This window comes from Patagioenas fasciata, chromosome 21 (assembly GCF_037038585.1).
Source record: "Patagioenas fasciata isolate bPatFas1 chromosome 21, bPatFas1.hap1, whole genome shotgun sequence".
NCBI classification, from domain to species: domain Eukaryota; kingdom Metazoa; phylum Chordata; class Aves; order Columbiformes; family Columbidae; genus Patagioenas; species Patagioenas fasciata.
The window spans coordinates 6,154,254-6,166,757 of NC_092540.1; the positions used below are offsets into that span (position 1 = coordinate 6,154,254).

At 55.4% G+C, this 12,504-nt stretch overlaps 1 protein-coding gene and 1 long non-coding RNA gene across 2 annotated transcripts; both read right to left on the bottom strand.

The window, feature by feature from the left end:
• Nucleotides 1-242: 242 nt before the first annotated feature.
• LOC139829593 (uncharacterized) lies at nucleotides 243-2,654 on the bottom strand. Its single transcript, XR_011742132.1, has 4 exons — nucleotides 2,582-2,654; nucleotides 2,183-2,246; nucleotides 1,345-1,468; nucleotides 243-1,108 (listed from the first exon to the last, which is right to left on the bottom strand). It is a non-coding gene; the product is annotated as an uncharacterized lncRNA (long non-coding RNA).
• Nucleotides 2,655-7,110: 4,456 nt separating this feature from the next.
• On the bottom strand, nucleotides 7,111-12,251 carry LOC139829553 (ubiquitin carboxyl-terminal hydrolase 17-like protein 6). The gene is made up of 13 exons (XM_071817714.1): nucleotides 12,230-12,251; nucleotides 11,360-11,560; nucleotides 10,820-10,930; nucleotides 10,642-10,744; nucleotides 10,430-10,497; nucleotides 10,199-10,269; nucleotides 9,572-9,654; nucleotides 9,224-9,335; nucleotides 8,829-8,969; nucleotides 8,513-8,613; nucleotides 8,165-8,261; nucleotides 7,398-7,835; nucleotides 7,111-7,188 (listed from the first exon to the last, which is right to left on the bottom strand). Exons 1-13 carry the CDS (start codon nucleotides 12,249-12,251, stop codon nucleotides 7,111-7,113), a joined length of 1,626 nt encoding a protein of 541 aa, XP_071673815.1.
• Between the last annotated feature and the right edge of the window lie 253 nt (nucleotides 12,252-12,504).

The window sequence follows — 12,504 nt, forward strand, 5'->3', positions numbered from 1 at the left end:
TAAACACTAATTCTAACTCTAAACCTAACCAATATACACTAGCTAATCAACAATAACCAACAAATGATAACCCTAAGCAAAACTCTGATCCTGGTCCTAGCCCCTAACCCCAACTCTACCCCTTAATTCCAACCCTTACTCTAACCATCGCTCTAACCCTAACTCTTATCCCTAACCACTATTCCAAACACTACTAGACCCCTAATCCTGACCCAAAACCCAAACTCTAACTACTTTCCTCAACTCCAAACCCTATCACTAACTACAATGCCAATTCCTCATCCCTAACCTTACCCTAATCCAAACCACTACCACTAACTCTAAACCTAAACCATAAACCTATCACTAACCAAAACTCAACCTTAACTCTGTCCCTACTCCTAACCCTAACTACTTACCATAGTAGTCTTCACTAACCCCTAACACTCATCTAAGCCTAACTCTAACTCTAGCACCTAACAGCAGAACTGTAGCTCTAATCCTAACCCATAAAACTAACTTTAACCCTAAACGCCTAACTAACTCAAACCCTTAACACTAAACCTAAACCCAAGCCTTCATTCTAACCCTTACCCACGATCTGTAACCCTAATGCTAAACCTAATTCTAACCCAGAGCAGCACTCTCCTGTCTCCTCCATTCTCCTCTTTTTCTTCCTCTTGAGGGGGTAGATGGGTTCTGTGTCCAGACAGGTCCTGGGGCCTGACACTTGCACCATGGGCGTGATCTTTCGGTGCTGACAGCTGGGTGCCTCCCTGCCACCGCTGGGACCCTTGCCTGCCACCTCCTTCCCCTGCAGGGGACACTGAGCCCTCCTGTGTGAGATTCTTCTTCTTCCTTGGGGGCTGGAGACTTGATCCTTGTCCTCCACAGCCAGAGCACAGGGGCTGCTGTCTGCTCCATGGTGCTGCTTACACTGCCTCTTTTTGGAGGAACCAGGGGTGACCTGGCTGGGCTCCTCCTCGCTGCTGCAGGGAGGAAGGTGGTGCGAAGGGTGGGCAGTGAAACAGGTGGTCATGGGGGGCCTAGGAGCCAAAAGGCTGAGCTGAGGACGAAGTTGAAGGTCGGCTTTCCAGGATTTGCCTGATGGAGACCAGATGAGGACAGCCTGCAGAACAGGAAAAGAGGCTGACATGATCTGAAGGCCAGCTCAGGAGCCCCCCTCTTCCTCCACACTCCACAGTGCACAAGCACAGCACTCAATTGCTACCACCTTAGCCAATCCAAGAGAACAGGAGAGGTGGCTGCTGAAGTCACTCCCCCGGGCCACCTGTCATGCAGTTGCCTCATGGAGTACTGGCCTTGCTGCCGTTCAGGAGCCTTGGAGCGACTGGCACCACTTACCTCGACTTGCCAAAAGGCCAAGGAGTTGGGGTGGGTGGTGTCCATGGGGTAGGTGCGCTTGGCAAATTGGGAATGAGGTGGTGTGCCATGGTTCACTTCTGCTCGCCTTCCACAGGATGCTGCGCTGCAGTTATTGACATGAAAAAAAAAACAAATAACAAACTTGGTGATCTAAAGAAAAGAGGTTTCCATGAGCCAAGAGAAGAAAATAAGAAGGAGAGCCCAGAGAAAAAGGAAGGGTAAAGACACAGAAGGGGAGAGGAAAGTAGGGGTGGTCAACAAATCAGAAGTGTTTGCTGTTAGAAGCAGAAAGGAAAAAAGGAAGGAGGGAAATTTAAACAACAGAAACCCCAGCGCACTGTCCTGAGTCCTGGTTGCACAGCAGCGCCCAGAGGGCCAGTCCCAGTCACTGCCTGGAGGCTGCAGAGTCTCCTCCTCCCATCACCCCAGGGGACAGGATACCCAGAGAAGATTGGCGAGGCCACCCCGCTTAAGGGACTGGCACCCCCGCCCCTCTGTCCTGAGCAAGAAGACAGGAGGCGTTTCTCCAGCCTTAATCAGGGATGGGAACAACAGCAGGGACCTGGCCCTGCAACCCAAACCAGAGCAATTGCTGCAGCCCTGAGGCTGAGGGGCTCTCCCTGTCTGCCTCCAGCTTAGCAAGACACCCAGCATCCGGTCTACACTGTCCCCAACACAATCTCCAGCTCACAAGACACAAGGCACCTATTGAAGACCCCAGGCAGAAGCTCAGACTCACTTTTTGGCACAAAACACCAGCTTCTTGGCTGGTAGCGGTGACATGGTGCTCTGGCCCAGAACAGCCTTCAGGACTCACCTGGCCTGTCACTGGTGAAGACACGGGTCTGTTGGTCACAGCTTTTTTCACCTGATCAGAGATGCTGGTCCCCAGAGATAAAACAGAGCATGAGCACAGGGCCACAGACTGCACCAAAGCCCTGAGCCTGCCCCCAGCCAGGCCCTGGCCAGCATGCCGTGAGGGATGGCTGCACTGTCCCCCACAGCACGGAGCCTCACTGGAGGAGTCGTGGCTCATGCTCAGGCAACGGGCTCTGCTTTGCCAGACAGAGGCAGCACAACAACAGAAGCTGCTTCCCTCTTGCCTGCACCCTGCCTGACACTGGCAGTTAAGCAGCCTTGAGAGCAGTAACGGTGCAGCTGCAGGAACACCCCCTGTGAGAGCAGAGCTCCCCCTACCCAGACCCTGCCCCAGTACCTGATCTCCAGCGCCAGGTCCAGGAAAGGGTCAGAGGTCTCCCAGATGCTCCTGCACACTGAGAACTTCACTGCAAAAGCAAGAGCAGTTATCACACCCTGGCACAACACCTGCACCCAACACCACCCCAGCACAGCACAGGCAGCTGCCGTGTTCCCCTCTCCAGCTTTGGGCTCTGGGATGTCGGCACCAGGATTCACAGCGTGCAATTCCACTGCGTGCTGGGACAGCAAGCGCTGCTACATAACTGCCAACATGGGTTCTTCAGCTGGTGGCAAAGAGCTGCGGCCCACAGCCAACAGCATTTTCCATCACCACAACACACGCCACAACCCACAGGAACCACAAGACTGACCAGCTGCAGCTCTAGAGAAGTTACACACACTCAGCAGTTCTCCCAAAAGATTTTTGTTGCAAGACTCTCAGGGCAACCTCTGCCCTGAGACTCACAGGCCCAGGACCTGGCAGCCAGCGCTCACCACGGGAGCACAGGGATCTGCCAAAGATCTGGTGAACCAGCATGGTGGCCTGGGTCTGGTGATCCAACCTGGAGACAGCAGCACCAGAGCTCACACTGCCCCTCTGCACTGGCCACCCCCGTGACACTCACTGTGTCCCCAGGATCCAAACCCATCCCAGTGGCAGCTCCTCTCTCCCTTCCCCTCAGGAGCATCTTGCCAACATTTATCCAGCACTTGCAGTGGCCACTAACCAGGCCTGGAGCTGTCAGGAGAAAGGACTCCCTGGAGCTCACCCAGCTCTAAACTCAGCCCCGACCTGCTGCTGCCTCGGCAGCCGGCACTGCGAGCAGCGCAGAGATGGAGCAGTTGGCAAAGAGCTTTGCAAGGCAGAGCCCTCTGGGGCACAGCACTGAGGGGGACCCACTTCCCCTCTGCATGACTGAGCATCAGCCAAGAAAGCAGCAAGCTAAATTTCACAGGAACAGAAAATTAACATGTAAACACTCATTTGTTCCAAGGTCGTACCTGTGGGATTGCCCCGAGGCTCACGGACACACTCAAGTGAAGCACTCAAGTAGCGGCTGCCTACAGGGACGGCTGGAATCAAGCTTCTGGGGAGAAGGACAGATGACTAGCAAGAGACAAATCAGACAAGAGAGAAGACAGAGGAGCTGAGAGAGGAAGAAACACACAGGGAAAAGGATGGAGAGATGGAGAGATGGAGGCAAAAAGGGACAATAAGCTGTGATGAGACAGGGAGGAAGAAACAGCAGGGCTGATGAGCAGGACAGAGGGATGGGGAGGGGGGACGAGGAGAAGCAGGAAGGGGCTGGAGAAAGACAAGGAGGGGGATGTACAGATGGAGAGACAAAAAGAAAGACAGGGAACAGAACAAAGGGAGTGAGAAATAAAGCAAAGTTGGGATCCAAATGAAGAGACTGGAAAGGGGAGACATGCAGTAATGAGCTGGAGAAAGAGGAAAAGAGGGCTGAGGAGCAGGAAAGAGGAAGAGAAGACAAAGAAAAGGCAGAGTCAGCTGGACAGGGGCGATATAGTGAGAAGGGATGGCACTGGGAACAGGGATGGAAGACAGAAGGAAAACCAGGACAGAAAGACATCAAGAAGGAAAAGGGGCAGTAATCTGGACAGGGCTGGAGAAAGAAGCAGGAGGGAAGGGGAAGACAGGCAGAAGGACAGAAGGGGAGCAGGAGAGAGAAAGAAAAATAAGGGTTGGGGGCAGGATAGAGATTGGGGAAAAAATCCTGGGGCGGGCAGCAAGATGGAGAGGGAGTAAAAAAAGAAGAGGGGCAGGAATAGGTGCAGGGAGCAGGACAGAGGGATACAGTGAGAAATGATGGGGCAGGGAGCAGGATAGAGCAACAGAGCAGAATGGTGGCAAAGAGAAACCAGGGATGATGAGAACCACAGAAGGTTGGAGACAGAAAGGGAGATACGAGAAACCCTGCACAGAGGTGGAGAAGGGTGGAGGAAATGGTGAGGAAGAAGCAGAGAGGGACAGAGAGAGAAGAGATGAAGAGGAAGAAGGACACAGTAGGAAAGAGGAGGGAGCAGGGAGGGACTGGAGCACAAATCAGGATGAAATGACCCCAAGGGCCCAGGACTCACCACAGTTCCTGCTCTACACTGCCAGGCAAGTTGTGGAGTTCAGGCACTTCTGTCTGCCTGTCTTTTCCTCCCCTCCTATTCTGCAGCTCCAGTCGTTTGTCCATCCTGCACCTAAGAGAACACATCGGTATTTGACAGCTCTTACAGCACAAGGTTTCCCAGACGCACACCACACACACACACACTATACGGCCGTACAGTAATTGTCCTCACTTACACAGACCCTGCGGTGCACGTTTGTAATCTGCTCTGCTGAGGCTGCTCACAGGGACTCTTCCTCACCCAGAGGGGCAGCTGTCTCTGGTGCAGCTGCAGCAGCAGCTGTGGGGATCCCCTGCACTTCACCCTCCAGCTGCTTCCCCTTCTCCTGCTCTCTCCAGCTCCAGCCCCAGCTGTTCCTCTCCAGCAAGTGCCCCCTGCCCCCTCCCCCGCCCAGGAGAACAAGGCCAGAGGCAGCAACAACATCTCCAGGGCCCCAGAGGGAGGAAAAAGGGCCCCAGGGCTGGGCCAGGCACTGCTCGGCCTCGGGCAGCTCCCCGGGCACCATGGCAAAACTCACCCTGGCCGCCCGCAGAGCAACCGCCTGCTCAGCCTGGGCTGCGCCACCATTGGTCGGGATGGCTGTCAGTCTCCTCCCCTGAGCTGCTCCTGCAGCTGATAGGCTGCCTGGGCAGTGACTCTGTCCTGCTTTGGGGCTCACCCTGCCCTGAGGTGATACTCTCTCTGATTGGCTGTCTGAGGGGTTACTCCCTCCACAGTGTCCGCCTTCCCTGAGCCGCTGTTTTCTCTGATTGGCTGTCTGGGATTTCCCACTGGCTCCCCCCACCAAATGATTGCTCAGACCATTTCTCAATCATCCCTGTGCTGCACTCCCACCGGGTGTGATTGGTCCACACACTTCCGGGCGGTTGCTGCCTGGCAGCGAGCTCCACCTGAAAATGAAGCTGTGGGCCCTCACCAAAGGCCATGGGTAATGAAAGACATGTTGGGACCCTAAACATGAGGATTTGGCCCCAAGAGGGAGGCTCTGGGCACTTGGAAGGACGGGCAGATGCTCCAGATGGCGCTTTGGGCCCTGCACACGAGGGCACCCTCTTGGCTCCCACCCGAGCTGGGTTTGGTGCCCGTGACCCCAGGTTCCAGCTCTGCTGTGCTTTCTGACCTCATGGGCCCTCTTGTCCTGCCAAACTTCTGCTGCCAAACCCTGCTGTAGGAAACAATCACCTTGCCAGTAGAACAGGCCCGGGCAGGATCTCTCAGCAAAGCGTATTTTATAAACGATTTTGCAAGACCAGGTGTTCTACCCAAAGACAGGCACAGGGAATAGGACAAAAAGCCCCCGCTTACACATCCGCCAATCCCAGCTGCACATTCCCTCCCCTGCTCCCCGTCGGTTGGTACTGCAGGGTTTACAGACTCCCCAGGGCTTGCCTCAGTTTACCTGTCTCATTCATCTAATTCTAACAACCCTCTCACCTTATTGATTTATTTAAAAGCTGGATTCCTGGCTCTTTGGTTACCCTTTCCCCTAGATTAACTTTTTAAATACAGTAATCAGTTTGGATTCCGGGATTATTTCAAACGGACTCTGTTTTCCACTAAGGATTTGTGGGCTGATGTCTCTGAGTCCTTCCCCTGCTGGGGTCAGGTGCCAGATCAGTTCTAAAACAACATTCCCCCTTGCAATGGCTCCTTACATCTCCACATTGAAACAGAAGAGAGGGCAAGATGGGCACACACAACACACAGCTCCCAAAACCCATCACAGAGACTTCTCAGAATGGGGATTTCTCCATTTGCCTCAAAACCCACAGAGAAGCAAGCACCCCATAAATGACACACCCGAGGCCAACAAGAGTTTGTTTTTAATGGTGGCTTTGGCTTTTCTGCCCGCTGGTGCCCAGTGAGTGTTTCTGAGCAGCGATCCCAGCCGTGGCACGCAGGTTGCAGCTCTTCCTCCAGGGGCCTGTGGGCAGGCGGGCCGGCCGGCAGAGCTGCCCCTGGCTCTGGAAGGGCTCTCTGAGCTCTTCCTGCCAGAGGCAGCACTGGCTGCTGGTGCCCTTGGGGCAGCTTGGTCCCTGCTGGGGCAGCTTTGCTGCTTCCTGGACTCTTCCTCCTCCTCTTCCTCCTCTCCAGCATCACAGCCGTCAGATGCTGTGTCCTCCCTCATCCAGGCTGCAATCTGCCCCCGTCACCACCAACCGTCTTCCTCATCTGCATCTCCAGGGCACTGAAGCCGTCCTGCCCCTCCTCCTCCTCTGTGCTGGGGGGTCACAGTCCGTGATCTCCACAAACTGCCTGCGGAGATCATAGCCGCGCCGCGGGGATCTGCTCCGCTCCCTCTGCCTCAGCTGGGTGTGCTCCTGAGCAGCTTTGGGTGCGGAACGACACCGGGAGCTGCCGCTGGAAGGCCCTGGAGCTGCATCATCTCTTAGGGCTCGGTCACACCGTGGAGGACTTGTTCTCCAGCTCCGTGTCCTCCTTGCTGAGCGATGCTGGTCTGTGATCTCCAGAAACCGGCTGCGGAGATCATAGTCCCGCCGCGGGGATCTGCTCCGATCTCTCCGCCTTGGCCAAGTTTGCTCCTGAGCAGCTCTGGGGGCAGGAAAAGAATGGGAGCTGCTGCTGGAGGGCACTGGAGGTGCTGGTGCAGGCTGGGAGCTGCTGCTGGAGGGCACTGGAGGTGCTGGTGCAGGCTGGGAGCTGCCATTGGAGGGTCGTGGAGCTGCCTTGTCCCTGTGAGCGCGGTCACAGCTCAGGGGACTGGTTCTCCCCCTCCTCCTGTCTGGGTGTTCATAGTCCGCGGTGTCCACGACCCAGCTGCGGAAATCGTTGCCCCAGTGCGGGGATCTGCTCCTGGTCCTCTCCCTGGCACCGTTGTCCTGGCCGTGGGCAGAAGGGCTGAATCCCCGCTCCTCTTTGCTGCTGTCCTCTCGTGCAGAGTGGAGCACACGCTCGCGGGGGTGACAGCACAGCCTGAGACAGCCGTGGAAGAAGCGACGCAAGCAGGAGCCCAGGGAGGAGCTGCTGTTGATCCTCCCTGGCCAGATGGGGTACAGCCAGCCCACAGATGCCTCCTGGGAACCTGCCCGGCTTTGCTGGCTGGTGCTGGCTGGTGCGGGGGAGCTGCTGTCCTCTGGAGAGTCCTCCATGCCCCCCGCCATGTCCTGCAAAGAGAGCTGTGAGAAGCTCCTGCCCTTTTCTCCTGACAGGACCCACCAGTGGGAAACCCCCAGAAGCTGTCAGGGGACAGCTAAGGGCCTCCCAAAGGCTCCTGGAGGCTGCAGAGGGGCCAAGGAGGACAAATGGGATGGATCCAGGTGGGATGCTGGGAGAGGGAGCCGTGCTGCAACTGTATAGAAAGCTGCCGTGTGGGAGGGAAAAGAGAGCGCTGCCAAGATCCCCAAAAAAACCCGCTGTCCCTCTGGTGCGCTGACCACCTCCCCACAGCCACCTTAGTCCTACGGGGCAGATGCTGCTGTCCCACAGAGCCCACCTGCTTGCTACCGGCCACCCGCTGACTGAGGAGGGAACGGGCTTCTGATGGTGCTGGTGAGGAAGAAGCCTTTTGTCCAATTTCCAAATCGGAGCACCTGGGGAAAAAAGGAGGGATCTCTGTTGAGGGCTGTTCTTGCAGCCTCCTCTGGGTTCCGGCATTTTCTTGGAACAGTTTATGTGACAGAGAGAAGATGCAACTGAGACCCCTAATGGGAAATTTGGTTGGGCTGACGGATGCAGGTGGTAATTGTCTGCTATGACAGAAACACTCAGGAGGACGAGAAGAAAAATAACAAAGCCAGGAAAAGGAAATGTGTTCTGAACACAGTTTAAAACTTGTGATTACCTGATGTAAAACAGTAAATAGGCTTGCTGCCTGAGGACTCTGTCACTGTTGCAAAGATCCACAGACTTGTCGTTCATCTGGTACCACAGTCCATCACTGGCCTGCAAAGAAAACGTCGATATCTGGAGATGAATGGCACGGCTTCTGAACAAAACACAGGCCAAAAACTGCCGAACCAGGAGTGTTCAAAACATATGCATTCCAGCCCCTGAGGAAACCTTCTCCCCTCAAATCCTTGGCTGTCAGGAACACGGCAGGAAAGTCAGTTTTCCCCGGGATACATTTTTCCTTTGTTCAGAAGGAAGTCGCTTTTCACCTTTATGTAGCAGAAGTAGTGTCCTGCGCGGCAGCTGTCACCTCCGTGCACCAGGACGGCGTACAAGGAGTAGAGGAGCGGTTCTCCGGCTGCCTGAGACATGTACGGGCGAAGATCCAGGTACTGGGGATACTCCACAACCTACGGAGAGACCAGGAGGGCTCAGCAATGATCCTGGAAAGCTTCAGGACACAGCAATATGTCACGAGTTGGGTGGCAGGAAACTCATCCGGACCAAAGCAGCTCTGTGGGAGCAGAGGACACACTTGTCTTCCCACGGGAACTGTCCCCAGAAGGGAACGCGAAAATCTCAACATGAGCAGCTTGCGACAGAGCGTCCGGCTTTGGGAAACCCGCTCCAGGAAGAGAACGTTGCACTCCAGTTGTGCACACACCTTGCTGATCTTGTCGCCGGTGAAAGCTTCAAACCTCTTCAGACACACCGTGAGAACCTTGGGCGCGCGATGGACTGTGAACCTCTTGGAGGCGGCAGTCATCTTGTCACACCTTGAAAGCCAGGACAGAGACAAGGGATGAAACACACTTTTTTTCCCCCAAAGGCCAGACAGCCTTTCCTGTCTCACACATCCTTGTGCTCTTTTGAGGCTATTCAGTACCATAACGCCATGTTAAAAAACCTGCGTCTCATTACTGTGCCTAAATCCAATGTTAAAAGCTGACTTGTGCTCAATGACACCTTCGCACAGGATCTAGTATGAGTACATCATCAATAATAGCCTTACTTGCTACATTTAAAGCAGTTTTCACCATCCAGGTGCTCAGGTTTCACAAAGTCTTCCAGAGCTGCGGTGACAGATGCGGCTGCCTGGAGGGGTGAGAAGGGAGAGCCCTGAGCTCTGGGAAATTCCCACGCCCAAACACTTACGAGGAGTTTACGCAAAAAAAAACAGCTCGATGAGGCTGAGGAGACCCACGGTGAACCCGCAAGCAGTGCCCGGGAGGCAGAAAGAGGGTGTGATGCTGAACATCTCCTTCATTTCCCAGGGATTCCCGGGGTTCTCCAGAGCCACCTCTTTGTGGCACCGCACAGTTCAGCTCCGATGGGTATGGGTGTCCCCAGTGATGGAAACAACACCCCCATGAGCCTGGGAGCCAGACGGGTGTTGAGGGAGGGCAAGGGAAGAAGGAGGAGGGTACGTCACAGTGCAGAGAGGGGCACGTGTGCCTGTCCAGCTGAAACCAGCAGCGACAGGGAGACCACTGCCGTGGCCCCTGCAGAACACAGTCCGTTCCACCTCCCGCCCACCACCAACCTCTCTTGTCAGATGCATTTGTAAGCCAGCTGTGTGGAATCTGGAAAGCTACGGGGGCCTTGGGACATCTTGAAGCACAATTACAAACTCTCTTACTTTGATATCCAGAGGAACATCCAGGAAGGCCTCGTAGGAATCGGAAACCGCTTGGCAGCTCCAGCATGTGACTGGAAGGCAAATGGAAATGCTCAGTGACAGGGGAAGTCGACGGACCGTGCCGGGTTACGCTCTTCACACCCACTGCGCCAATCACGCCATCGTCTGTTATCACAGGCAGACAGGAGGGCACAGACGATTCCAAGGAGAGCAATAGCTGTGGAAAAGTACCTCTGGATCTCAGAAAGCCCCCAAAGATCTGATGGACGACGGTAGTTGCTTGAGAGGAGATGTCCAAGCTGCAAACCAATGGGAAGGCAGAGTTATCTCCTCCAAGAGTGTGGCTTTGCCTGAAAGCCCTGGCCATAGTTTTCCTTGAGGGGAGGACATCAAGGACTCCAAAGGGCTTGGGAACACTGGAAACACAATTTGCTTGCGCTTACTCGCTGTTTCCGCTCAGACAAGCTCTCTGCATGGCATCCACGGTGCAGCGTAAGAACTCGTGGGCGTCCTCCTGCCTGCCATGCTGGAAATTTTCTCCTATTTCTAAGAAAGAAGAAGTTACTAGTTCTCTCCTACAAGAACGGCATCAGTCATGTCACAGCACCTGCACTGACTCACCTGTGAGAGCATCAACGACAACCCAAGGCTCGATGGCACTGTCTGAGGAATGCAGCACCTGTTGAACGTGCACTTCCATGCTGCACATCATGCAGAAGCCTTCCTGGCCACCTGGGGAGGGAGGGAAGCTCCTCAGGTTTGCAAAATATCCACAGCCATGGGAAACCTAATGGGGGTCTTGCAGTTCTAAGAATTCTCCATTCCTCCCAAGGTGCCCAAGTCCCAACAAGCCCGGGACATTTTAGTGCACAGAAAACTTTCTTCAGAGGGATGCTGAACTGACGGAAACTTTCTGTGCAATAAGCAAAGGAGTTTAACTTGCAGGAATAGGGACCAAGAGCCTGCGATAGAAAGAGGTGCCTTTCTGAAGATGAACACATCCAGATAGAAGAAGCTGCTTCTAGGCTTGAGTGTTCAGAGAACACCAACTCAGGGAGCTGACAAAGAAGGGCCACCTTTCTCCTAGATCAGCATCCAGATTCTGGGAGCCCCTGGGCCCTGCTCAACAGATGTACAAGGAATGTTCCCAAAAGTACTGACAGGCCCGGCTGTGCTCCCCAGAGAGCAGGTGGTTGGCCAGAGGCGGGGTGTAGGTCAGGCACTGCAGGACGGAGTTGAGGAAGCACGTGTTGCCCAGGTTGTGCAGTCCCGCTCCAGCTCTCTGGCTGTGCTGCCAGGCCATGCAAATCTTCTCTGGGGGAAAGAGGATCCTCTGCGGCGGAGCCATTCCCTCAGCAACGACTGCCAAGAAACCACATTGGAAGAGAGATGAGTCCACGTTCTTGCACAGAAGCATATTTAAAAGTTGAGTTCTGTACAGGAGCACCCAGGAAAACAAGCTCTAACCTCCCACACAGAAACACTGGGGGAAGCCTAACACTGCTCTGGAAAGTTCCTGGTCAAGGAAAATATCGTGTTCCCCTGCTCACCTGGCCAAAAGTGCAACAAATCCACACTCTGACTTCTGTGCCCTGAGCAACCTTCCTTTCCCTCTGGAGTCTTGACCTGGATCAACCCCCGGCACAGCCTCCCCGTGCGTGTCAGGGCTGGAGGGTGCCCGGCAGACGGGCTGCGATGCTGGAGCCAGGCAGGACACGGAAAGGCGCAGTGCAGCGGGTGAGGAACTCGCTTCAGACGGGCAGGAAAGGTCCCCGTCCCACAGCACGGTGCCTCCTGCCCTCCCAGCTGCCTATCGCTGCCCGTGGCCTGGAGCAGGAGCTGGGTCCCCTCTGCCCGCAGAGGCTGTGCTGGGGCCGGCTCCCAGCTCGGAGTAGCCCTGGGCTTCAAGCAGCATCATGGCCAACACCTGTGGAACCCCCTGCCAGCGTGCAGGGAAACGTGACCCTGGTGTTGAGCAGGGAGCGCTCGCTGGCCCCCACCCTGCCCAGACAATCAGGGCCCCTCACTCACCCATCTCCAGGGTCTGGGCCATGCACAGCTCCTGGGGCTCTGCTGGAGAGCTGTTCTCCTGGGGAGCCCTGTCCTCCTCCAGGGCCACCATGGGGCAGCTGAGGTGTTTGTCTGCCATCGCGTGGGTTTGGAGAAAGAAGTATAGGTGAGGAATGGGGAAGATTTGGTGAAACGCCACAAGTCTGCCAAGGGCAGCCGGGAAAGACCTGGGCTGCGCTTGGGGAGTCCTCAGCACAAGTCTGCCGGGGGCAGAGGGGAGTCTGCCAGGGGCAGCT